The sequence below is a fragment of the Notechis scutatus genome, chromosome 1 (genome assembly GCF_049901735.1).
Source record: "Notechis scutatus isolate UNSWTSFEM ecotype Mainland chromosome 1, rNotScu1.2, whole genome shotgun sequence".
Classification (NCBI taxonomy): Eukaryota; Metazoa; Chordata; class Lepidosauria; order Squamata; family Elapidae; genus Notechis; species Notechis scutatus.
Window position 1 is genome coordinate 138,694,192 of NC_142009.1, and position 27,207 is coordinate 138,721,398.

The window sequence follows — 27,207 nt, forward strand, 5'->3', positions numbered from 1 at the left end:
TAAAAATCAATCATTAATAAAAACTTCAACATTTTAATTTCTTATTAAATCTTAAAGCATTCTAATTTACTATTTCAAATATAAATGTTACAATACCATCTTCTGTACCTTAGCAGAATCTTTCTTACAGAAAATTATATTTCATCCTTTATCTCTAAAAAATCCCTCTTCTCCCATCCAATTTTAAAGCTTTGAGGCTTTTCTCCGCCTTTCCCCTTTCTTTCTTCCCCACCAAATCTTCCTACCCCCTTCTTCTTCTAACCTCTGCCTTGCTGGGATCCCTTCTCTGTTGCATTCCCTTTTTCTCTTGTTTGTTATCATTATATTTACTTTGCATCATATTTTTCTCTTTCTCAAATGTTTTTAGATCTTAAGTCCTTCATTTTCCTTGCTCTCTTCCTTCCTTCTTCCTTAGATAAGTTTTGGAATTCAATGAAGATGGCGTCTTCGTCTCTTCCTTGTTGTTCTTCTTCCATTTCCATCTGTTCCATTGTCTGTTGGTAATTGACCAGCGCCATTTCTAGAAATAGAAAAGCTTTTTCCATGCCATCTTTGCAGATTGCTTTTGTTTGCTCATATTCATCCCTCAGGTCTTCAAAAGGAAAGCCATTATAAATAAGTCTTTTCTTTTCTTTATTCCTCTTTCTTCTTACACCAACCAAATATTCCGAGAGAAAGGCAAAACAATCCCAAAATCCACAATCCTCAATAAATCCAAGCAAGCCAAAATTCCCCCTTCCTCTTCCAGGGGTGGTATCAAACAAATAAAAAAAAAGAATCCAAGTCTATATTTTAAAGCCTTATTAAGATTGTATTTCTGTCCTCAAGTCTTCAAGGCATCTCCTCCAACAAGATCCAAATTTATATATTTTCTTTATCCTCTCCCTTCCGGCTTAATTCCGTCGGGAGGAGAGAGTAAACTTTCCCTTCAGCACCTCAAAACAGCCGCTTTTTTTCTCTTGTGGAAGAAATCATCAAAAACCATCTTTTCCAGGAATTAAATTAAATAAATCTCAAAGCCCTGGGTCGACCAAGAAGAACTTTTACTTTCAATAACTTTCTCTTCTTCCTCCTGCGCATACTTGCCCGGCTGTCAACTTCTTTGTGGCGGCCATTACGGACCGCCGCTGCACTGCCCTGGTAACAGGGGGTTCTGCCGGCCAGGGAGGGGGTCTGCAACACCCCCAAACCCTTCCTCCGGATCCCCTTACCTTCAGCTACCCCTGCAGGGCAGCCTTGCTCCGCACCCGTCCGGGTCGAAGCCCCAAAACGGCTAGCGCAGGATCGCGCAGCTTCGCGAATCCCTACCGCTCGCGAAGCCGACAAACCGGAAACCTGGAGAAAGCTCTTTTGGAAGAATTGATAGCTTTTAGAAAACCATTACCTCTTTTTTGATCCCCTGGTTCCTTGATGCTCTCTTTTTAAAAGGCCTAAGTAACCACATTCTGCAATTTGTGTAACTTAGCAAGGTTTATAAAAATTCCTGTGGCTGATGGGAAAGGATCAGTTGGGTATGCCTCTTAGCATTATCAGTCATTTAATCGCAGTGAAGTGAAAATCATTAAAAAGTTAGGTACATCCTGCCTTGTGCTCAATTTTTTAAGATCTCTTTCTGTTACCTTTGAACTGTTAGGATTAAAAGTCATTTTATCCAGTGGAATTAATAAATCAGAAGTCTCCTGCAGTAATATTTGTTGTAGAAGCATATAAACGTGATAATACTGTAGTATTTTCAAAAGAGGCTGAGGAAAGTGATTAAGTAGAATAATTATTTACTGTATTTTAGTTCTGTTTATATTTTTATTACGTTTTATTAATATTATTGCTTAAACTATTCCTCATATATTGTAGGTACATTGCTGTCAGGCGCCAGGGAAAGCAGGAGATCCAAGCAGTTCAAAGGGGTATAAAGATCTATTGCAAGTGTAAGCTCTCTATAAGAATATGAACTACTAATGGTCCAAGCAAATTGGTGGTAGATAAGGAATTCAAGGTGGACTGGTCTTAGAACTCTTGTGGGCGAGAAGGAACTCATGACTTGTTCGGACTCAGCCTAGTTATCTCCTACAACAGAGGTCTCCAAACTTGGTAACTTTAAGACTTGTGGACTTCAACTCCCAGAATTCTGCTGGCTGGAGAATTCTGGGAATTGAAGTCCACAAGTCTTAAAGTTACCAAGTTTGGGGACCCCTGCCCTACAACTTTATATGGGCCTGTGGCTACCATTAAAAAGTTGTTTTAATAGGAAGGTTTCAGATGTCTTCAATCCTATTAATAAATTGATCCATAGCTAAATAGTGAAACACTTTTGCATTTTCATGGAAGAGGTGGGGAATTTTCTGGAAGACAAGACTCCAACCTAGGATGTTGCTACACTCAGCCTGTACTGAATTATGGTTACATTATTCACAGTTCCTTGTCTTTTTATGGGGCATTTATGTGTCTTGTTTGAACCTGGTAGCTGTGCTCTCCTAGGAAATCATGCATTTAAGTCAAGTGGCAACAGCAGTGCACCCCTGCTTGCTCCATAGTGGCCTCGTTACAGTCTGTTGGCTCCTCCTGAACCTAACTGTATATTTTTCTGTGGTTTATGTGATTCCTGTGAGCCCAGGAAAAGATTAAAGAGATGTTAACAATATAGTCTGAACACCAAACCTACTCTAAAGCATCTTCTTGGCTTCAAATTCAAAGCCAAAATTCAAAGTACATCCCTATTTCAGATTTACCTTAAACAAATATTTAATGTTATTTTTTTTCCTTTTATTAATGGACTTGTTGAGTGCTGCATAAGATTTGAAGTATCTTCATCTCTGTGGAGGTCCGCCACAGTGAAGCTTTATTTATTTAGGGCTTTAAGACTGCAATATAAGGTTTTGAGCGAATGGGAGATGATACGGCACTGGAAAGTATCCAAGAATACATTTTTCACCATTTTTAGCCAGTGATTAGTAATTGCTTTGGGAATATGGATACTCTAGTTAAAATTGTTTATCTTTTGAGCTCATGCTAACTTACTCATTGAACATAACACATTAGGAAAAAAACACATGAGTAAATTATGATAGAACTGGTGCTTCATCTTGAATTATTTCTGTTCTGTTAGGCTTTCTTTTTAAAGACACTGTTATCTCTGTAATTTGAAAGTAGGAAGGGAGTGGAGATTCTCCTTGAAACTGAATGTCAGGAAAATAAGGTTTTGTTATGTGCAGTAAAGTTTGCTATATTTTTCTCTTTTCCTCTGCCCACACGCACATGCGCGCACACACATACATACATATTACTTCAGAGGCTCTAAGGTACTCAACCAAGCACAATACAAAACATAGAATTTTTTTAAAAAATCAGAAAACAATAATAAACTATAACAGCCCAAATTTACTCCAGCCTAATCACCAAAGATTGTCTGGAAAAGCCAGGTTGTACCTATTCTCCAGAGGGCCAAAGGAGTCAGGGTCATTAACTGGTATACTAGACTCCCTCTCTGAGTAGGCAACTGTGTAGCAGATATTATCGGTAGTAGTAGTGGCATAAACACCAGAATGTTTTTGCACCCCTGAGAGAAGCATATGAGTATATCTGCTTCCCGGTTCAAAAGTTTTCTTTGATCACTGTTGGTAAACCCAATTTCCTTTTACACAGGCTAAAATGCCCTGTATTGATACCCAGATGGCTTATTGTCGTTTTAAAAAGTAAAGATGCAGATTTTGTTGCCAAGAATCCAAGAGGACAGATGGGAATTGTCAACCGCAGTCTCCAGTTACCAACATTTCCCCATTTCTAGCATAGAATTTGTCCTAAACTCTTATATAGTTCCCTATTCTTTGTGGTTGCCTTCTATATATAAACTAGGGATAAATTTTCCTTGGTGTGGTGAGGTTGCATTCGTACTGTAATTAATGGATCTTGTACTCTGTGGTTATGGAACCCTTTCAGCTCCTGGACTTGATACATTATGCAGTATCTTCATCTAGCCCTAAATTCTATGAAGAATGCGATGAAACTCAACACTGTGAGGACTGACACCCAGACATTTTGTTCTAGACGGAACATCACCATCATCAAATTCCCTACTTAGATTTTAAAGGCCTTTTTGCAGGGCTGCTCAAATTGTTCCTCTCTGCTCCTGAAGTAGAGATGATGGGCTGTTTATAAGGATTTGAACGGTGTCGTTCTGCATTGTAGAAATAGGACAGGAAGCACAAGGTTAGCGCAATATCCCCATAGGAAGACATCCTTTATGTTAGTGGAGGAAGGTGGAGGTATAGCTGCTTCTAAAGTGCCTCTGTTTTTATCCCCATAGCCACAGATTGCAAGTGCTCCACCCCATGTGGCTTCTGTTTTTCTACGTATAACAGAACTTCTTTAAAAAAATCTACCCTCCATGCCTAGCATTGATAGCCTTGTTCATTTTAATGATGATAGCTGTTTATATCACCACTGCCTAAATCCTAAATGCCTTTGCTGAACTGGGGTGCAACTGGATCTAAAAAAAGATCCCAGTGTTTCCTATAGGGACCAGCCAGGCAAGGAATCATCCATTAGAAAATATAACCTTTAAACATCAAAAGTTTGAGGAAGCAGTTGAAACCCACAACTTTTGAACCCTATTTTTTGGGGGGCCATTGCACAGTAATCTCTGCAGATAACATCCCTTGGAGCTGAAAAAGTTTTACTCTGTACTGTTCCCTGGGTTAGTCCTATTCAAAGTCACCTTCCCATGATATAATTGCCTTTGTTTGGATTGTGAGGAGCCCTGAAATTATACTGAGATAAATGCCTATTAAATGGCAGCCAGAAGTGTTTTCAGGAGATAGAAGACAGTCACTGATGGGCTTTATTTCTGATGGCTTGAAATGTTGAAAACAAGAACTAAAAATCACTGCACACACTGCTGCAGCTTCTAAATTTAGAAGAAAGCAGTGAATAAAGCTATGCTTGATTGTGCACGATTTATCAGTTTTATCCTCATTGTGGCTGAAAGAAGATGGCAATTATATATATGCACACATACAATGTGTGTGTGCTCTCTATCTTCCATCCAGCCATCCATCTTAAAAGCCATTCCTAATCTACAGAGCTGAAGAAAAGCAAACCTTCTCCCTTGTTTTCAACTCTAGGAGTGAAGTATCTGTGGCCTTTTGCGATGTTGCTCAATCACAACTTCCAGGACCTTTTAACATTGTTCATGGCCTAGGCTGATGATTAGTAATATCAAGCAGACCCCAAGTTACTCACTCCTGCTATAGCTCCAAGGCTAAGGCAGTGTCTAGCTGAAAAGAAAGCCCCTTTCCTTTTTCTCTTTTCTGGTTAGCAGATGGCCATGATGTTCTTCCTAGGAGGTAGGAAGTAACAACCTTCCAGGAACAGTTTATTTTATTTTGGGTCCAGTCCCAGGCAATTGGAAGGTAAAGCTTTTTTGTCATGATAGGTCAGTTGCTCATAATGTTTGCTTCAAGCAGAGGTGGGTTAGGGTTAACCCTTTTGCGAAGATCTACTCCCAGAATTCCTGCACCATTCCTACTTTCAGCCATCCATTCCATTCCTACCTCCAACATGGCTGGCTCTGGAATTCTGGGAGTTGAAGTTCACAGATCATAAAGCAGCCATAGTTCCCCACCCCTGGTTTAAAGGATAATCTCAAATAATGATAAGACTACGTTAGCAAGTATAACAAATGCTAAATTTATCGTCGCACCGTTTCTGGGTTTTCTCCCTCTTTCTAGACTACTAATGTGTGTTTGTACATCTATTTGGTAATGCATGTTGCCCGCTGTTTTGAATAGATTCTGCTTGCATAGCTGTTGCCGTCGTCATTACTTCCTAGAAAAGTTGGTATCTGAGTTAATGCCTGCTAATGTTGAAGTGCTGATCAGATCATCACATGAGAAAAATATGTGGTGCGTTCAAAGTAGTTCATAATTAATTCAGATGTAAAATGTTTGTTACAAGCAGAATAGGCACGCATGATTCCGGAAAAGGAATTTTGAAATTGTTCAGTGCAAGTGAAAGAAAACTGCCCCTATGTATAATTCTGATAAAACTGTTTTTTTGAACAGCAGGGTTGATGACCCTACAAACTGAATATTGCACTTCAGTGTTTGGGCTTACTTGTACAGCTTTAAGTAAGTGAAACAGATTTAACAATATGAAATCTTCAAAAGTCCCTCCTTGGGGGAGATAAGATAGTCTAGAAACACAAAACATAAATAAATACATAAATAAAATATGCCAACTCCCTTCACATTTGAAAGGTTTCACTTAATGAGCCACAAATGGTGGAGGCCTGGATTAGAGATTTACCTCCATTATTGTCAGGTATATATTCAAACACTTAACTCCACTTGGTCACCCTTACCCTACCCTAAAGCAAGGGATTACAGGGTCATTAACAACAAGAAGAAAATGTCAGGTATACATTCAGTCTGAACCCAGATTAGAGGTTTAACTATCTGCAGTTGTGGGTGATTTTTCTCCCCACCCCAAATTGTATTTAAAATACAAATTTTAAACACTTTTGTGAAAACTCTTACTCAATGCTAATTGTTGAATGGGAGCGGATGAGGAATGAGCAGAACTCAGGAGTTTGAGAAACTCTTTATTTACAAACCGGAATCAAAAACAAAGCAACGCGGTCAGCGCCGGCTTTTTATAGCATCAGACTCCACTTTGCATGATGTGACTCATGTAAATGTAGTGTCATGAATATTTAACACCCCTCCCCTCTTAGTTCAGTCTGACCAATCACCGCACACGCAGCAGACGTAATCCTTCAGGTAGGAGGGGCTTCTGTGGGTGCGACTGGGCCTGCGCGGTTCAGTTGTTCCTGAGGCGGCGGCCTGAGCGGACAGGTCCGCCGCTGCTCCAGACTCTGCCTTTGGAAGCGCCTCGAAAGCTTCCGGAAGCATGGCAGTTTCTGTTGAGCTAGAGGCCTCAGAAGTACTACGCTGGACTCCTCCTACTACAGCTAAGTCCTTGCTATCCTGTTCGGGGTTGCCCTTGCTAATATGTGTTTTCGTGGGGTTTCTAATTCCCAGGGTTTTGTTGTTGTCAGAGGTGTGTTGTGTTGTTCAGCTTCATGTGGGGGTTGAACCAATGTTGGGATTCAATTTTTTTTTACTACCGGTTCTATGGGCGTGGCTTATTTGGTGGCCGTGGCTTGGTGGTCATGTGACTGGGTGGGCGTGGTCAACTCAATGTCACTCACATCAAAGGGTCCTCTCCTGGCCCCTCCCCTCCCGGCCATTCCTTGTCATACCCAGCCTCAACGTAGCTATAGTTCTGTAAAAATGTTGTTCACATTTTTTGACTTTATTATCTACATACTATAGATGTATTTTCATGGACCACTGAAAGGAGGAAATGGCTCACATGCTTCTTTATTTATTATTACTATTCCCTTCAATACAAAACATCACATACTAGGAAGAGCATATTAAGCTGGACTTATGCAACCTGATGTACAAAATAAACATACACATATTTATGCTCTGGACTAGACATTGAATGCATGTAAATCCCCCCAAAATATGTGGTAGCCCTGGGCAAAAAAAGGCAGTAAAATCACTCTAGGTGTAGGGGCAGTGTAAAATATTAATACATGATAAATAATGGAACAATTAAAAATAATAGCACAGAGTTTTCTTTCTTTCTCTACCTTCCTATTTCTTTTTCTTTTGTTTCTCTCTCTCTCTCTCTCTCTCTCTCTCTCTCACACACACACACACACACACACCTATTCATCCAGGCCCAAGAAGGGGGTGAATAAGTGGGGGAGGGACTTCTAGGTTTCTAGGAAGAGACACCCCTGGAAGCTTCTCTACTCTCCAACTACACAGAATGCTGATCAATTGGTCATCAGCGTTTAGGTGTCAAGAATGGCTCCTAATTGCAAATAGGATCTCTTTGCAAATTCTATTTTAAGGCGATAAGAAAAGAACTGATGGAACAGACAGGTCAGTCTAAGATTCACAGGGAGTACACAAATTCCTCTGGTTCTCCCTGATCGGTCAGACGAGGCCATACAGGCGATCTCCCCTCCCCGTGTACGGAGGATGGAGGGGAAGCAGCTCCCCAGAGGGCGGGGTTTTCGTCACGAGGGGGAGGACGGGGCTTATTGAACTGTTATTTGGATCTCTTCTGCCACGTGACCTATGGAGACAGCCTTTTGCCTTATTGCAAGGATAAGAGTTTCTACAAATGCTCCAAGAGCTTCCAACCCCAATCAGCTTGCATGTTAAGTGGCAGAGAGGTCTGAGGGCACCGTCTTCCCTAAAGAATTGCTCCACTGAAATGGAATGATGCTGCACAAAAGAAGCCTGCAGAAAGCTTGGATAATTCTGCTCTTTCAAACATTTTTCCCTTGGAGCAATTCCAAACAGGCCATCCTTCAAAAGCAACTATAAACAATCCACTCTGGGAAGAACTGAATAAACTCACGAGCAGCTCTAGTCAGCAGTGGGGTGGCGGGATAAGGAAGAAATCGGGCGGTGCACTCTCCCAAAGATTTCCGCCGCCCCACTCCAGCCCTCTCTCTCTCTCTCTCTCTCTCTCTCTTCTCTCTCTCACACACACACACACACACAAACCATTCTCTTCCTATTTTTTTCTTTCATTTTCTTTCTGATCTTTTTCTTTCTCCCTCTCCCTCCCTCCCTCCCTCCCTCTCTCTCTCTCACACACACACACACATACACACACATACACACGCACACACACCTGGTCTGACTGGGATGGCGCAAGAAGTCAGAAAGCGAGTGGTGGGGTGGCAGCTAGACTCGCTTTGTTTATTTCATTTCCCAGCAGTTATGGCGGCGGCGGCGCTGGCAATATTCTAAGAGGGCGTGGGGCAGATGGATGTACCAGGGCTGCCGCTGCTGCATGTGTGCACCTCTGCTGCCCCCTCAGCTCAGTGGAGATGCCCCTCAAGGGCCGCACGCCCACCCATTGGTCAGGCTGGGATGGAAGTGGCACATCCCCTGGGAGGAGGCAGAAAGTGGCCATCACATGCAGCCACCATGGCCGGTCGCTTTGTTCATTTTGTGCCCTGGGAGAAGGCAGAAAGTGAACGGCTATAGGTGCAGCGGTGTTGCTACGGGAGGCAGCCCCGGGAGTCCCCCCACCCTCCCTTTTGGAGCACCTCTTACCACGGAGTCGGACAGATATTCCTCCCGCGTGGAGTCAGCTCCTGCACAGCCCCGCCTTCCCAGAAGAGCAGCAAAAAGCCTGCTTTGGTGGAGAGGAAGGAAAGCCCCGGCCAATCCATTCTGGCTGGCAGCTCTGCTCTCCTTGCTATTCCAGGTTCCAGCACACTGGCCAGCTTGGATATGGGGCATTTGATGCCTCGCCAACAAACGCTGCCCTGTCAGCTGCTCTTACCGCTGAGAGCGGTTCTTGCCCATCTCTCGCTGCTGCTCTTTTGGGGAGGCACAGCTGCGTGTGTGAACTACCACCACCCTCTTACCTGCAGTGGTGGCAGGCTGGCCAGTGCGCCGGAACCTGGAAGAGAGCAAGGGGAACAGAAGTACTGGCCTGGCACGCAGGTCCACCCCATTGAGCCCAGTGCACCGGAGGGACTTGCCCATGCGCCTTCTCCTTGCAGAAAGTCCTGGCCTCACGTGTGCACATATGAGATCTCGGGACTTCCTGCTAGGAGACGGTGCGTGGGCTACCAGCTTGGTTCCAGCTAGTAAAGAGGCATCAATTGGGAGACTTCTTGCACCAAAAAAAGAGAGGCAGCAGCTGCTGGCGGGGATCCCAGCGGCTCTCAGCCTGGCTTGCCTTCCCTGGCAGCCAGCCACTGGAGGAAGGTAAGGTCGCAGCCATGGACGATGAAAGAGGCAGTCATAGGGGAGGAAGGGAGAAGATTAAGGGCCAGGCTAGGGCCTCTGAAGGAGGGGAAAATAGGCAACGCACCGCACCTAAGGGAGAGCGGGTGGCAAGTGGGCGGTGGCTCCGGGGCAAGGCTGGAGCTGGGGAATCACATATTCCCCGACCCAGCCAAGGCAGCCGGTGGTTGCAGGGCCTCAGGGAATAGTGCGACCCTGGGGCCCCAGCCCCGACTCAAGGCAAAAGCTCAGCAGGGGACATGCATTGCTTACCTTTGGTGAGCTGAGCCAACCGGGCATCAACAAGGCAACTGGCAAGGCGATTAGCTGGGCCACGTGGCGAAGGCAATATATATAGGGCGGGGGGTGGGGTGGGTGGGGCGAGCATCAAACGGCTGGAAAAGATGATCAAGCATCCGGAAGGGGCGAGTGACTGTCGGGCGACCATACCAGTTTGGTGGTAGAAGTTGCTACCGGCTCTGCGACCCACACCAAATTCTTCCTACCGGGTCTCCGGAACCAGTGCAAACCAGCTGAATACCATCTCTGGGTTGAACTATGCGGCCCCGCAGTTGGTCTGTGTGCCTGTTCCATGTTTTCCCCCCTTCTACCTCCAGTCTGTATGATCTGGGTCTAGTACTTTCAATTATTTTTGCCGGGACCCAGGTTTCCCCTCCTGTGTAGTTGCGTGCATATTCTGTGTCTCCCAGTGTAAATGTTCTGCACTTCCCTTTGGAGTCTAGAGGAGTGTCATTTGTATAGCTTGAATGGATTCTGTCCAGGGTGGACCTTAATTTTCTGTTCATGAGCATTTCTGCTGGGCTTCTGTTTGTTGCTGGGCTTGGTGTTATGTGTTGGGTTAGCAACAATTTGTCGATTTTTTCTTGCCAATTGCCAGGGCCTAATTTTTTTAGAATTTCTTTGGTTGTTCTGACCATTCTCTCCATTTGCCCGTTCACCGCCGGATGAGCCGGCGCCAATAGGGCATGTCCGATCCCCAGATGGGCAAGGAAGGTTTTGAATTGCAGTGCTGTGAATTGCAGGCCATTGTCCGAAACCAGCACATCGGGGGTAGCCCATGGGTGACGAATATTTTCCACAAAGCTGTGATAGTTGCCTTGGTTGTTGTGGATTTCATGATAACCACCTCCAACCATTTAGAGTAGGCATCGACCACAATTAGGAACATTTTTCCCTGGCAGGGTCCTGCAAAGTCTATGTGTATGTGACCCCCATGGCTTTTCCTGCTTGAAAGGGGTGCTGAGGGAGGGGCAGGTCGGGATTCCTGACATGGTGAGCATGTGGCGACCCAGGTCTCAATGTCTCTGTCTATTCCAAGCCACCAGATGTAACTCCTCGCTAGGGCCTTCATTTTTACTATCCCGGTGTGCCCTTCATGTAGGAATCCAAAATTCTTTCCCTTAATGGTTGTGGTACCACTACCCTGTCTCCCCATAATAAACACCCCCTTAATGCTGACAGCTCTAGCTGTCTGTCTTTGAAAGGCTTGAATTCCTCCCCTTCCGTCTTGTTCGGCCAACCTCACCATACCCAGTTTAAAACTCATGCCAATGTTTTATCCTTCGCGGTGAGTCTCGAGATGTCCGCTGCCGTCAATAAACCCGGCTCTAAACATTCTACAAGGAATACAAAAGACGCGGGGGCTGGGTCTTCCACTAGGTCTGGCAGGGGGCACCTGCTGAGTGCGTCGGTGTGTGGAATGTTCTTTCCTGGTCTGTGTAGAAGGCTGTAGTTATATGCTGCCAGGAAAACTGTCTATCTTAACATCCTAGGTGATAAGATGTTGGGTATGGGTTTGTTTTCTGAGAGAATGCCAAGCAGTGGCTTGTGGTCAGTGACCAACTTGAAGTGGAGGTATTCGTGAAAACATTTTACTCCAGTTATGGCAGCGAGGGCTTCTTTGTCTATTTGGCCGTAGTTCCTCTCAGCTTTTGACAATGTCTTAGAATAATAGGCTATGGGGGCTTCCTTTCCATTCAGTAGTCTATGGCTCAGTACTGCCCCGATGCCGTATGGTGATGCGTCGCAGGTCATCCATAGCGGCAGGGTCTCACTATATTGCATCAATACTGTGTCAGATGTCAAAATGTCTTTTATTTTGGAGAATGCGGCATCCTCGGGGGGCCACATTTCCAGGTTGTATTCTTATCCAACAGTCTATGGAGTGGCTTCGCTAAGGTCGCTTTCTGTGGTAAGAATATGTTATAGAAGTTTAATAAGCCCAAGAATGCTTGGAGATCACTTTTATTCTGTGGGGTGGGGTCTTCCTTAATTGCTTTCAGATTGCTATTCGTGGGTCAGATGCCTGACCCATCGATTTGGAAACCCAAGAACTCTATGCTCAGTACAGCAATGTAGCATTTGTCCCTTTTTAACTTAAACCCCACCTCTTTGAATCTTTCTAATACTGTTTGGACCCTTTCCATTAGTTGGGGCTTGTCTTTGGCTGAGATTATTACGTCGTCAAAGTAAGGAACTACTCCCGGCAGACCTTGTAGCAGCCTTCCCATTATGGTTTGGAAAAGGCCGGGGGCTAACTCCAAATTGCAGCCAGTTGCACTTGAATGCGCCCTTGTGGGTTACGATCATTTGGGCTTCGGCGGTGGCTGCATCCACAGGCAATTGTTGATATGCCTGTGCTAGGTCCAAGTTAGCAAAAATCTTGCCCTGGCCCAATGAATGTAGTAGGTGCTGGACTACCACTACCGGATATGCGCTCTGTTGTAGCATGAGGTTCAGGGTACTCTTGTAGTCCCCACAGATTCTGACTGACCCATCGGACTTTACAGTGGTCACTATAGGGCTCTCCCACCTCTTGTGGTCTACTGGCTCAAGGATCCCTTGAGCCACCAACTTGTTTAATTGCTCTTCAACCTTGGGCCGCAGAACAAAAGGGACCCTCTGGGACTTCAGTCAGACAGGGGCTATGTTGGGGTTGAGGTTAAAACTGATCGGGTTCCCCGTATACTTTCCCAGTTCGCTGTGAAAAACATCCCAGAATTCCCTCGCCAACACATCTAAGTCATTTCCGCTGCTTGCTCTGGTGATCGCTGTCGCATGGATGCTGGTGAGGCTGCTTTGCATCAGTGCAAACCATTCTCTCCCTAGGCGGCTGGGAAGGTCTCGGTCCACAATGGTCAGTGGTAGGGATCCCTGGAAATCTCCATATTCCACATGGCAGATTTTCTTTCCCAGCACTGGTATTTGGTAGCCTTGGTAGTCTTTTAGTATTATCCGTTGTAGCTGGAGTGGTTTCGGCGGATGTGGGGTTTGATCTTCTGGAGAGCTGTCCAGGAGATAATTGATATATAAGACCCGGAGTCCACTTCCATCGACCATAGAGTCCCATCAATCCTCACTTTGGTGAGGAATTTGTTGGATTCCTCAGTATCTGTGTGTCCCACACGGGCATGTGTGTAGCCCCCGGTTGTATGGTGGGTTTCTTCTTCCCGGTCGCCATCTTGTTTTTTGAATTTTGCGCCAAATGTCTTTCAACCCTTGTATTGTCTGGTTGGGGAGTATGTTCTGCGGCTTGGTTTGTCCATTTGTTGGCTGGCTCTGCAAGCTTCCGTGATGCGGCCTTTCCTCTCACAACACCTGCAGATTGCTTCCCTAAAACGGCAGACGGATCAGGGATGGTTCCCTCTGCAGCTTCCGCAAGGCTTGGTTCCCTTGGCGGTTCCAGGTTTGCTGGGTTTACCTGGTGGACATCTTCCTTCTCACTGTCGCTGCTTTCGGAGCAGGATGGACTTCGTGGGGTCCCCCTCGCGGCATGGGTGGCGTGGACCTTGCTGCTGCCCTTGACTCGGGCTGCCGAGCAGTCGGAGGCTTCCACGGCTTTTGCTTCTTCCAGAGCCTCCTTGAACAGGACGTCCTCCCTTGCGAACAGTTTCTTCTGCAGGGTTAAATCCTTTAGACCGAGGACTAGCCGATCCCGGATCATTTCTTCGGTGTTTGAGAACTTGCAGTTCTTTGATAGTTTTCTAAGCGCTGCCATGAAATCACTTATGCTTTCTCCCTTCTTTTGGCTCCGGATGTAGAAGTCATTCCAGTTTGCCAGGTATGATGGAGTAGGGTCGAAATGCCCCTTCAATGCTTGTTGCAGTTCGTCCCAGGAGACGTTCGCCAGCTCATCTGCAACGAGGGCTTCGGTTAGTTCGTAGAGTTCAGAATCACAATAGGTCAAGAAATAAGCCTTCTTCTTTGCGTCGGATGCTGTCTGCATCCCATTCACCTCCAGATTTAGGTTGAATCTTCCCATGTACGAGGACCACTTCTCTTTGGTTGGCTCGAATGGGATTGATAGGGGTCGGTAGGCCATGTTGGTTTGCTGTCGGCTTGAACAGTCGAGTTCACAATTCAGCTGGAAAATGGCTGCGGTGCCCCACGAAGTCCTTTGTCTTCCTCAGTATCCCATCCTCATCGACAGTGTTGAATGGGCATGGATGAGGAAGGAGCAGGACTAAGGAGTTTGAGAAACTATTTACAAACCGGAATCAAAAGCAAAGCAACATAGCCAGCGCCAGCTTTTTATAGCCGGCACTGTCCGATATTTCAGCCACTGACAGGACTTCAATCTTCCTGCCAGCATCAGTCTCCACTTTGCATATGACGTAAACTCATGTAAATGTAGTGCCATGCATATTTAACACTAATCTCTAGAAATAATCCTTTTAAAACTTTACTTGGACTTTGTTAACTACTTTGAGAATACTCTATTTTTAAGCTGAAGAAATAGAAATGTTTGGGCAGTAAGGATGAGGAGATGTCTGCATAGAATTGGTTTCAACAAAAATACTTTTTCTTTAGAATAGCTCTGTGTGACACTCCATTTGAAGTTCCTGGTTTACTTTATCCTTGTTAGAGGGTTTCTTCTGTTCTGATTGGTAATCATATGAGAATATAGTTGGGCCTGTCTCATCCCAGTTGTCACGTTCCTTTGCCCCCAGGTCAGGAGAAACATCATTACAGAAAAACTATCTGTGTGCAGGAAGGATTTAAAATTCCTGATCATGTAGCATTTAAATCGTAGCAAAAGCCTGTGTGCATAGAATAGTCTTTTCTTAATTAATGTTCTCCCTGCTGTAAGTACAGAGGTGCTCTAGGAATGCTAATGTCCTCAATCCTTCCCAGACTTCAAAATAGATCCAAAATGTTCCCCATTCTTGAAGGCCCTAAAGGGATCTTTAGGAGTTGCTTGCAATCCACCTAATCTTTTCCCACTTAAATTGAAGGGAGGAAGTCTGGTTCTTGAGGGCATCAGTGTGTTGTGAGACATTTTCCTTGAATAGTTTTTTTAAATTAAAAATATTATTTTAATTTTAAAAGTAAGTGGATATCATGCTGTAAGGCGAAATGTGAATCTGTAGCATAATACTCATTTGCAACATGCAAATATTATTATAGTGGAATAATAAAATGCCTCTGAGGGTAGGACTAGTTTGACATGTAGTAAATTGGTATTTTGTGTTTTAAAATGCCAGTCATTTTGTAAGTCTTTATGCTAGCCCTTTTCTCCATGAGCCAATCAGAAAATTCAGAGTGGGCTCATGGCCTCGCACAAAATGTCTACTTTAAGCTAAATGTTTGATTCTTCTTGCATATGCTAGTTGTTGGATAGAAGTTGGATAAATAAAGTTAAAAACTGTTGTATATCCAAGAGTGGATATTCAGCTGACTGAATAACAGTCTTAATATGTGTGGGAGTAGAATAGACATGTGAAAGGAGAGATGTGATAATAGATGCAAGGTCATTGCACTTAGACATCCTGTTTCCCTCATAAATTCTTATGAAAGAAAAAGTCTGGTTTGAGTTATATTATCTATCATAACATATCTATCATATAACTATCATCTATCAGCTTTTCCCAACCAGACACTTCCTTGTTATGTAAACAGGGCAATTCCTTATACGGTATTTGTAGCTTGGAATTCTGGAAATTGAAGATCCAATATCATCATCTCCTCCTCCTCCTCCTCCTCCTCCTCCTCCTCCTCCTCCTCCTCCTCCTCCTCCTCCTCCTCCTCCTCCTCCTTTTCCGCAGGTGCAGGATCCACTTCTTTCCCCCCCAATTCAGGTCCCTGAAATTTGTACAAAGAAAGCAGCCACCATAATACTGCATTGTTCCACTATTCCAGATACTGTCTTGGAAGGAATTTGCATGAGAATATGCTCTCCAGTTTTGTTTTGCTGTAGGGAAGATAGAATTTGTTGAGTACAAAGAGAAAGAGTGAATCATGTAGGTACATCTTGGAAATTTCCCACTGATGCAGAAACTTCTGATGCAATCACATTTTCTGCTGATTATGAGCTCTTGGTAAGAGAAATAATTTTGGAACCGATCTCATTTTAGTTGATGCCAAAATAGCCATTAGTATTGTTTCCTTTTATCATTTAGGATGCACAGGGAACTTTTGCTGATTGCCAACAAGATTCCTGCTTTGCTCCTAAGCTTTAAATTTTTAAAGTTGCTATGTTTGTCTTTATATCATCGTCATGTTGCTATGTTTGTCTTTATATCATCATCAAAACAAAGGCATTTTGGCTGCAGCTGAGCTCTAAAATGAAAAGAAAGAAAAAGAAGGCAATATTTTCATGTATACAAATTATAAGTATGATTTCAGACTAGTATATCATACTAATTTAAATAAACTAAAATAAAAATATGAAGAATATTTCTGATGACTTCTTAGAATTGTCTTGGTTAGAGGCATAAACAGACTAGTAGTATATAGGAGTCTGTAGGAATAAATAAACAATTGTAAATGATACATATAATTCTCACTTAATGACTGTCCTCTTTATGAACCATTCAGAATTATGATGGGGCTGATAACTTTACAACCAGTCCTCAGGTTTACAACAGTTGCAATGTCTCAGCAGTTGTGTGAACGACACTTGTGAGTTTCACAGCCAGGTCATACTAGGCAGAGCCAGTGAGAAAGTCTGCAGTAAAATTGCAAGTCATGGTCACAAGATGTCTTGCTTCATGACATTGGTCGATTTATTTAACAACCATGGCAGAAGTTAGGTTGCAAACCCATTGCAATCGCATGATGTCTTGCTTAATTGCTGCTCATTTAGTTATTCATTTGTTGGACCCAATTGTGGTTATTAAGCATGGACTATGTATAAATGGTGAAAAACTATAATAAGTGAAAAATTATGTGTACCTTAGTACCTTGCTAAAGATGGGGAAATGGATATAGAAGTTTTAAAACATGCAAATGTGGGTAGAATAGTAGTGATAGTATTTAATTTGTTGTAAGACATGAATATTTGTTGACTGAACATTAGACAGCTACCTGTTTCTGCCCATTTATTGTATGGAATAAGAACTGGGTATGTCAGAAGCATCATAAAAATTGGAAGCAGTGGGAGTAGATACTTAATCTGTGTAATAAAACAAGAAGAGACAGAGTTAAGAATGAATGGATGCAGAATATATGTGGGCTGAATAAAAAATAAGGTTTCTGTCTGAAAGATACATATTGAGGTAGTTTGATCATAATGAGATGGTCAAGAGATAAAGATCAAAAACAAATATAGAAGAGTGAATGGGTTAAGAGGAAAGGGGAGGGCTGAGAAGGTTGTAGCTGGAGAGAGTTGAGATTTTCTGAAAGAAATGGGAAATCTAATAGTAATAGCACTGCTTTACAGCCCTCTCTAAGCAGTTTACAGAGTCAGCCTATTGCCCCCAACAATCTGGGTCCTCATTTTACCCACCTCGGAAGGATGGAAGGCTGAGTTAACCTTGAGCCTGGTGGGATTTGAACTGCCAAATTTCAGGCAGCCGACAGTCAGCAGAAGTGGTCTGCAGTACTGCATTCTAACCACTCCGCCACCACGGCTCAAATCTAAGGAACAAAAGGCAATGCATGGCATGGTATATGTATGTGTGTTGGGAGCAAGATGATTTCCAAGGGTAGAAATGCATGGAGAAGTATAAACATATAGTATATTCATATACTATAAGTATAACGATAAATTATATTTCCTTAGTGCAGGTAGTCCTCGATTTAACGACCACAACTGAACCCAGAATTTCTGTTGCTAAGCGAGACATTTGTTTAAGAGAGTTTTGCCCCAATCTTGCCAGTAAGTGAATCACAGCGTTGGTAAGTTGGTAACATGGTTGTTAAATGAATCTGGCTTCCCCATTCACTTTGCTTGTCAGAAGCTCGCAAAAGGTAATCACATGACCCCTGCAACCACCACAAAATATGAGTCAGTTCCCAAGCATCCAAATTTTGATCATGTTCCCATGGGGATGCTGCAATGGTCATAAGTGTGAAAAACTTCCATGGGTCATTTTTTTTCAGCGCCATTGTAACTTTGAATGGTTGCTAAACAAATTATTATTAGTTGAGGACTCCCTATAGTTTATTTTTTCACCAATTTCTTCAGTGGTGGGATTCAATTTTTACTACTGGTTCTGTGGGCGTGGTGTGGCTTGGTGGGCGTGGCAGGGGAAGGAAACTGCAAAATCTCCATTCCCTCCACACTCCAGGAGAAGGTTACGGCAAAATCCCCATTCCTTCCCCACCCCACTAACCTGCTTTCCAGTTCTGTGCAGGGCAACAAAAGAAGACCCAGCCAATCAGCTGGGACTCAGGAGGCAGAGAATAGATGGGGGCGGGGCCAGTCAGAGGTGGTACTTGCCAGTTCTCCAAACTACTCAAAATTTCTACTATCGGTTCTCCAGAACTGGTCAGAACCTGCTGAATACCTTGCCTTCGGAAGTTGTGGGAGCGCCATCACTTGAGACTTTCAAGAAGAAATTGGACTGCCATTTGTTAGAAATGGTGTAGGGTCTCCCGCTTGGGACTAGATGACCTACAAGGTCCCTTCCAACTCTGATTATCTGTTATCTGAATACCACCTCTGAATTTCTTATGTTTTATAATCTGTAGTTGGTCCCGTACTTAGAAACTGCAGGTACTATACTAGGGCTTGCTATCATGTTTTTGTTAACTTGTGATCCATGACTAATGAGGGCTATTCTTAATTACCTGAATTACCTGCATTCAACCAGTAAAGACACTAACCTTTTAATCAAGAATCTAAGATTAGTGTGGCATATTTTAAGTGGATCTCAGTCCTTGCATATACATTTCTTAGCAAACAGACCATGTAACCATATATTTATTTAAACCCGCTAAGAGCCCATTTAATGGTATGTATCATTTCTGTATCCAGGCGGTTGGATCACAGTATAATTGATTATCGGTCCCTGTCACTCTATATCTATCTGTGCAAACCACTTAGAAAAATGCTTTGACAAGCAGAGTAGTACAGCTGCAGCTTTGTCTTCGGAGTATTAAAGTAGCCAAGGTTTGCACAGCTGTCTCGAAGGCTGGACACCGGCATTTTCCTCAGCAAAGCAAAGAGGTTCTGTATTGCTTTGCAAGAGGAAGCAGCTGTGAGCAGCATTTGAAGCAGTGAGCCTGGGAAAAGACACCTTTGCACCAACAGTTTGAAAACTGGTATTTTATACATACTGCCATGTATTAAAAATGCGCATTGACCCAGAGGTTGAATGTAACAGTAGAAGGGAAGCTGCCAATAGAACAGAATATTTGTAATTAAGGACTGAACTGTGGGGTCCTTGGTGCTCCCTGATCTTGCTGGTTTTCTTGCAGACGTTTCATTACCAAACTAGGTCACATCATCATGGCAATTACCATCATCGGCACCAAGGACCCCACGGAAGGGTTGCTAGTTAAGTGACTTGTCCTTCCATAATGAATGACAGGAAATTAGACTGCAAGCTTTTTTTCCCTTTGAAATAAACATGTGAAGTGTTTTTTTTTCTAGTGGAGATGATGAGAATGAAGATGAGTTAGATTGCTTTATCCAAGGAACCTTCCTTAAAATAGGATGAAGATAAGTGGTTCTTTTGGGTGTGCAAATACCTAATATAGTTTCCATTTTCTGGCAATAAACTAATGATGTATCTTGAACTAAATCTTCAGTTATTCATTCCCTCTTCCAGATGAATTAATATTTTTATTGTATTTAAAAAAAAACACCATAGGAAATAGCATTCAAAAACTTTTTAAAGCTGATATACACACATCTCATCCAACAGTTATGGGATATATGCACATCCTATTCAATTAGTTTTTAAGTTACTGTACACAAAAGACAAAAAACCCAACATGCAAAATGGATATAAATCCATTAAATATATCTCATATATATATATTTAAAATTGATCGATTTCTGCATAAAACTATTCTTGTAAAATATAAAATCTATGCCAAAGGGAAACAGTATCTTTTTTAATTAGTAGGAAGAAACCTAGCATTTTCAAAAGCTATGAGTTTTTTTAATCCAGTCTATATTATAAAGAGCAGTAATATTTTCTAGCCTCCAATGTAAGTCTCTTGGGGTGCAAAACCCCAGAGAGCCACTACGTGGCAGGCAGTAAAGGATTATAGTTTTTGGTACCTGTTTGCTGCCATCTGGTGATCTTGGCTTTGATAATCTTATTGAAAAGAGGAAAATGTAATTAGTGTGCTGTCCGTTGCCTTCTTTTTAAATGAAAATGAATGTACTTAGAAAGAAAATTCTAATGTCTATAATGTCTGAAAGTCTAAAAACACTGTTTAAGGTGATCAAAATATAATGAACAAAAATTATGTGTGATTAAATGTTCAAACCTGTTTTTATTCAGTATTTTTCTTAACACTTACTTGGATTTAAGTACCTTACATGTCTAAAAATTAATAAAGGCCATCATTCTGCATGACAACCAATAAAGACAAAAAGGGAAGAAAAATAAGTGACTAGCAACCCATAAACATTGCTGTAAGGTTTTTAGAAGATGAGATTTATTTTTTAGATGTTTAGAGTTTCCAGAGGTTTCCCAATAAAAAGGTGGGATGTGGAAATTTAGACATATCACCCTTCCTATGACTTTGAGAACTTAGTTTTAAATAAATGTCACACAGGATGTGCACTTTATGCAGTCTGTGAGGCTTTGACTCATAGCAGAGTTTTGCACTCGATTGAGTCAAATTACAAGAGCTAAAATTGACCATTAGGATAAATTGGAAAATTGCTTTGAAATTCTCATGGCTGATGACAACTGTAAAACTAGGTCCCAATTTGTTCAAATTTGAAGTTCAAAAGCAGGGCAGTATGATTCATGTCTAAAACTAAGTAAGAGGACTTTAATCTTTGTCTCCAACAATGATCTGTGCTCTGCATTGGATATTTTCATTGAAGCTCTAAGTCACACATCATTGGAAGCTTTTCCAATGCAGCCTAGAGGTGTAAGGAACGTAAGACAGTATAGAATAGGGGTGTCAAACTCACGTTGTCACAGCAGCATCATGTGACATATTGGGACCTTTTCCCCCTTCGCTAAACCGGGCAGGGGCAGCATGTGACACATTCAGCTCGCAGGCCACGAGTTTGATACCCCTGGTGTAGAACTGTAGCAGTAAACAAACAGACTGCATACCACTGTGGTGCATTAGCCTCTTACATTTGCTCTTTGCTTTAAAACTTACAGTGTAAGTAGTTTTTCACAAATTCATTGGGGTATTAGCCTGAGTAATATTATTATGGTTTGTCGCAGAGTTAAGCAGGCGTTCGGATTGAAATTGGCATTTTCGTCTAGCTATTGAGTCCTTCCCAATTATTATCGTCATTATTTTTATACGGCCATTCCATTTCATTGGTTTCATTGGTTCAATCCTATTTTCAGTCTCTTAGTAGGTACATAAATATAGCCAAATATTACTTTGTCTATACTAAATGCATAGTTTTGGTTTTTTTAGCCCAGGTCTTGAGTCTGCAAAGAATAACAGCCCAAGGTTAGCATTACATCACCCTAGAATCTATTAGCCCAAGGGTGTCAAACTCACGGCATCACGGCGGCATCACATGACATGTTGGGACTTTTCCCCCTTCGCTAAACTGCGTGGGTGTGGCCAGTGTGTGACGCATGGGCCGGGAGTTTGACAGCCTTGTATTAGCCAAAGGCATATATATACATCGCCCAGTCCAAGATTTTAAGACACACACAGTTCTGTTCAATAGCCAAGGACTTGTGGATGAAGCAATAAAGTATTCTCAGGTTGAAGCATCAAATGATAGCGCTTCCAGATAGCTGGGTAAGTTTTGTAGATAAGACAGAGAAAATACAAGAGGCTGGTTGTGTCAGCATTTAAGTCTAAAAGCAAAGGCTCAGATATTGGAAGTTTTAGGTTCTGATCATAGTTGTGAAAGAAAGGTTACTCGAGCAATAATCTATATCTGGGTAGATCACTGCTCTGAAGAGGTTCTCTCAAAAAGCTCTCCCTGCATATCTTTCTGTGGCAGTGACATTGTAAGGATATGCAGAACCAGGCCTGCCCAGGGACCCACCTGGCCACTACTCGTCTTGTTCAGATGTAGCTCTGTCCCCCAAAGTCATGACATTTTGAAGAAAATATCTGTATTTTTCTCTGTATTTTGGTACTCAATTCTGTTTCCATATCATGGTTGTGCAAATAGTTTTATATTAGGGTTGGGCAGTATTTTGGAATTACAAATGGTTCTTCATACAGAGAAGAAGGAATTATCTGCCTGCAATTTTTGAAGCAACTGCATCTTTTTTCTGGGATAATGATCCCAGGAAAAGATATGGCTGCTTTAAGGAGTTGCAGACAAAGTGTTACATTCATATATACATAATACAGTACAGTGAACCACTAGAACGTTGCTCCATCCATCCATCCATCCATCCATTGATCTATCTCTATCATACTGCCATTCATTGTGCAGTCTGATGATCTTGGAATCTTCAGTCATCTTGTACTCTGATACAAACTGGTAATTATTGGAAAGCAAATGGAAATAGAACTAAAACGATAGGAATGGTTGGTGTAATAGCAGGTATTCTGAAAGCCAGGCAGACTGTTAAAAGTATGGGGATGAGAATGAAACCACTGCTGTTCTTCAGTTTGATTCTTGCCATCTCTTCCACTTTTATTTGCTTTCTAATCGTGTCCATACTGCTTCTGCTGGCAGAGTGGTTGCACAATATAAGACCAGGTCATATACAATTGAAGCTCCCAAAATTCATTTTGTAATTCTCAGTCTCTCTTATCCAGTAATGATACATTTATTTCAGAGAAAATAATTGGGTAGGGGGTGAATGTTCCGCCTTTTTGCTTCACTATAACTCTACTCATAGCTCTCAAATCAAACTTCTGGACTATTAGTCCAACAACAGGAAGAAATGTGAAAGGTCTTTTTGGTGGTCATGTAGCTGAGATATGGTAGAAAACATGTCATTATAATGCAAGTTGATGTAGGCTAGAAAGGAAACAAAGTTTAAGATCAATGGCAATCAAGCTCATGTGGCCATTTTGATGTGGCTAAATTATGATTTCCAACTACCCCTGCTGATGTATGGCAAATAGGCAGAAATCCTAAGAACTGTAGTTCAATATAGGTAGTTCCTACTTAATGACTGGTATTAGTGATGGTCTTAGGAAGGGATGCGGTGGCTCAGTGGCTAAGACGCTGAGCTTGTCAATCAGAAAGGTCGGCGGTTCGAATCCCTACCACCGTGTAACGGAATTACTTGTCCCAGCTTCTGCCAACCTAGCAGTTCGAAAGCATGTAAAAATGCAAGTAGAAAAATAGGGACCACTTTGGCGGGAAGGTAACAACGTTCCATGTGCCTTCGGTGTTTAGTCATGCCAGCCACATGACCACAGAGACGTCTTCGAACAGCACTGGATCTTCAGCTTTGTAAGGGAGATGAGCACCGCCCCCTAGAGCCGGAAATGACCAGCATGTATGTGCGAGGAAAACCTTTACCTTTAGGAAGGCTGCTTTATGACTCGTAATTTTTCTTTGCAATCATCTCTGCCAGTTTCCCCAGGGAGTCACCCTCACAGGGGAGAAAGCACAGAGTTAGAGAGACAAGGATTATTTTACATAGTTTTAGTGTGTTAAAATCCTTCTGTCAAATGCCTTATCTCCTTACTACTTCATGCTTGTGCAGGCATGGAGAATGGGGAATGCAAGGATTTTAACTTAACGATCTATCAGATTACTCAACAATTACAACTGGGACTGTAGTAATTGACTGGTCACACAATATATCACTTAATGACAACAGTTCAGATTTTGGTTCCAATTGTGGTCATTAAGCGAGATATACCTGTAATATCTTAGGTATCATAATTTGATTCCATTTTTGTGGGATTTTCTGCTATTCTCTTTCAAAGGATAACCGGAAAGTCCGCTGATGAATTCACTTAAAAAAAAAAAAAAAAACAGAAAGCCTTTAAGATTCCTAATATCGTGCTGTAGCTGCAGTCAGTCAAGCAGGATGCTGCGGTTCAGGATAAAACATTGTAAAGTGCCGTGAATTTCAGTGGGAACAATTAAGCATCCATTGAATTCTCATCCTGAAATCAACAGAATTTGAAAGTATTTTCCAGCATGAGAAGCAACGGCCCAATATTAAAAACCTTCGGATGGGGTTGCTTGACCAATGAAAGTCATTTGGAAAAATGTGAAATTCTTAATATAAATACCACACCAGACATGTTTCAAATGATCATGAATGAAACTACATCTATATTTTTTTGATAGGATTCAGTGGCTCTCTAATTTCCCCCTCCAGACAGGGAGTGTTAGGGGAATACTTCTTACTCCCATCCTTCCACTTCATTTAACATAAACATCGTGATTTAGAGCCTAAGAGCTTAGCATCAAATGAGTAAGGGATGGGGCATAGGAGACATGAACACGTTTTCAGTTCATTCCTCCTTGCCCGTCATACATAGTTGGTGGTTGGTGAAAAATAGTACCAGGAAAGATTCTTTATACCCAAACAGCATGTGAATTGGAAGATGTCTGATCAGTAGTAGTCACAGGGAAAAGGTTTTCCTAACAAAATAACAAGTGTTGTGATAAAAATCTCCTCTTTTTCTTTGTGTGTAGCAAATGCCTCACACACATGTCCCCCAAAATGCAGAGCTTGCTGTGGAATGCTGCAACATTGTTTTTGTCAGAATAATGAAAGCAGCAAACGTCCCTTTATCTGACTTTAAACAGCATAATCTGATTTAATATTTCATAGTTGAGTTTTGGCTATATTGCATTATTTTGTGAGGAAAGTGAAAGAGAGCAGATCAGCGCTGAACGGTTTCATTATGATAATATTCTAAAATAGCATTTTAGCTACTGTAGCCTCTCTGAATCATTGTATTTTCAAGGAGGAAAAAAATCTTGTGTAACTTCAATAACTGGAAGGAAGGAAGGAAGGAGAACTGTGGGATATTCCTATTCTTTAGGGACACAAGGAATTATTAGAACCCCATTAGAGTCAGGGTGGCGCAGTGGTTAGAATACAGTATTATGGACTAATTCTGCTGACTGCCAGCGGTTCAATCCTGACCAGCTCAAGGTTGACTCATCCATCTATCCTTCGATGGTCGGTAAAATGAGGACCCAGATTGTTGTGGACAACATGCTAACTCTGTAAACTACTTAGGGCTATAAAGCACTGTGAAGTGATATATAAGTCTAAGTGCTATTGCATTATGCATTGTTTCCAAGCACATCATTGACTTGTGTATAAAAAGTTGATTTTGAAGAAACCAAGCATTAATGTTTATATATGTATATATATACGTGTATATATGTGTTGTGTGTGTTTGTCTCCCTCATTTAGAACGTGCATCTCTAGTCTCTTCGAAGACCCATCTGTGACTGGACCTATCTGGTTACCTCGGGCACTAAGCACAGCCAAACGAATCCATGTATTGTTGGCGAGACGCTTCAGCAACCCAACTAAATCAGGATGGTTAAAGGAGCTCTCTCTCACACACACACAGCACTAGGGGAGAAGCAGTAAGTGGCAAACATAAGGCACTATTAGCAAATTTCGTTACCGCTTACTGTGCATTTGCTGCTGCAGCTTCCTGCCAACCCCCATTTCACCCTAAGCAAGCCATATGTACCATTAATAGCCTCATTTTATACTATGGGCCAGGGAAAGAATTTATACAGAATCCAGCTCCCCCCCCCCCCGTGACCTTCTTTTCATGTTCCCTCCTCCCTGTGAATTAACAAAGCACCAGCCCTTTGGGTCCCTTCAAACGCTCCCCCCCCCCCCGTCCCCTCAATCATAACTGCTGCCATTGACCTTGGCTGCTGAATGACAATGATGATCCTGAGAACTATGTATTTGCTTGCTGCTCTTCTGCTTGTTGTTGTTACCAATGTCAATAAAACCGAAACTTCAGCAGGGCAACTCTGCAAATATCTCACCCAACTTCTTCACAAGAAGGAAGGCTACCTCAACACTAATAAAGTTTTGACATGAACAATTTTCCTTGGCGAGTGTGAGTGTTCTTGCTTGCATTGTATGCTGAGCGATGGGAATTTCTGTGGAGGATTTTCAAAAGTTCGGACTCCAGAACCCGGGAAGGGCAAAAACACCCCCCCACCACCACCACCACCATGGTGCAAGAGGTCAACTAGGCCACGCCCACCATGGCCATACCCACCCAGCAACCAGACAGAGAAATGGTTGCTGAAATTTTTGAAGCTCACCCCCTGCAGCCTACCATAATAGGCATGTTTGTCTTGAGAGGCACAAAGTTAAAATTTTTGCATACGCCTCTTGGTCTATCTACCTTAAGAAGGCTAGCAACAAATACTGTTAGGTTTATCTGAAATAAGGCAGCTAGGAGATCTGGCAGTGCAACACAATTTTATGTTAAAAGTTGGAAGAGCAAAAATCTCCTAATGTGTCCATACTATCCAGAAGATTCCAGTCATTTGGCGGTATCCAATCGGAGGGGAGCAGCTCTCCCTCCCTAGTCAATCCATTTCTATGGGCCATGGAGTTCTCGGGAAGAAACTTGGGAGAAGAGTCGCTCCCCTCTCCCATTCCACCAAACAATTCTGCAATGTTGCTTCTGCAACAATGGATTTAGTTCATTGTATGTCACAATGGGAAGCTCCTATTGTATCTTATTAGAATGTTATTTTTATATTAGTTATCAAGTCACATACATCATAAAGAGCAGGCAAACAACATTTCTGTCTGATTAAAACACATGGCCATAGGCAGATGGTGCATGACCACTTAATTGAAAATTGCCTTCTGTTTTTTAAATTTGCATAATGCTAGTGGATAAATAATTACAGCAGCTGGCTCACTTTGTGTTATAGGCTGTTGCTTTTTGAAAAATCAGCTCCATTTTCTTTCTTTAATAGTTTTAATTCAGTGATGTGTTCATTTCATGATTATTTTGTCTGTGCGTTGAAAAGCCAAGATTATGTGCTGTCAAAGTTTGCTTTCAGTACTTAGTTAAACCAATTTTTTTCAATGTTGGC

At 42.3% G+C, this 27,207-nt stretch overlaps 1 protein-coding gene across 2 annotated transcripts in view; it reads left to right on the forward strand.

Moving 5' to 3' along the window:
* KCNS3 (potassium voltage-gated channel modifier subfamily S member 3) overlaps positions 1-26,176 on the forward strand; it is a 44,696-nt gene extending 18,520 nt beyond the window's left edge. For both annotated transcript variants that reach the window (XM_026675581.2, XM_087947062.1), the window contains exon 4: positions 25,535-26,176. In XM_026675581.2, the coding sequence (XP_026531366.1) occupies positions 25,535-25,572 (38 nt within the window). In that variant the 3' untranslated portion in view covers positions 25,573-26,176. The remainder of the gene's footprint in view (positions 1-25,534) is intronic.
* Positions 26,177-27,207: the final 1,031 nt, after the last annotated feature.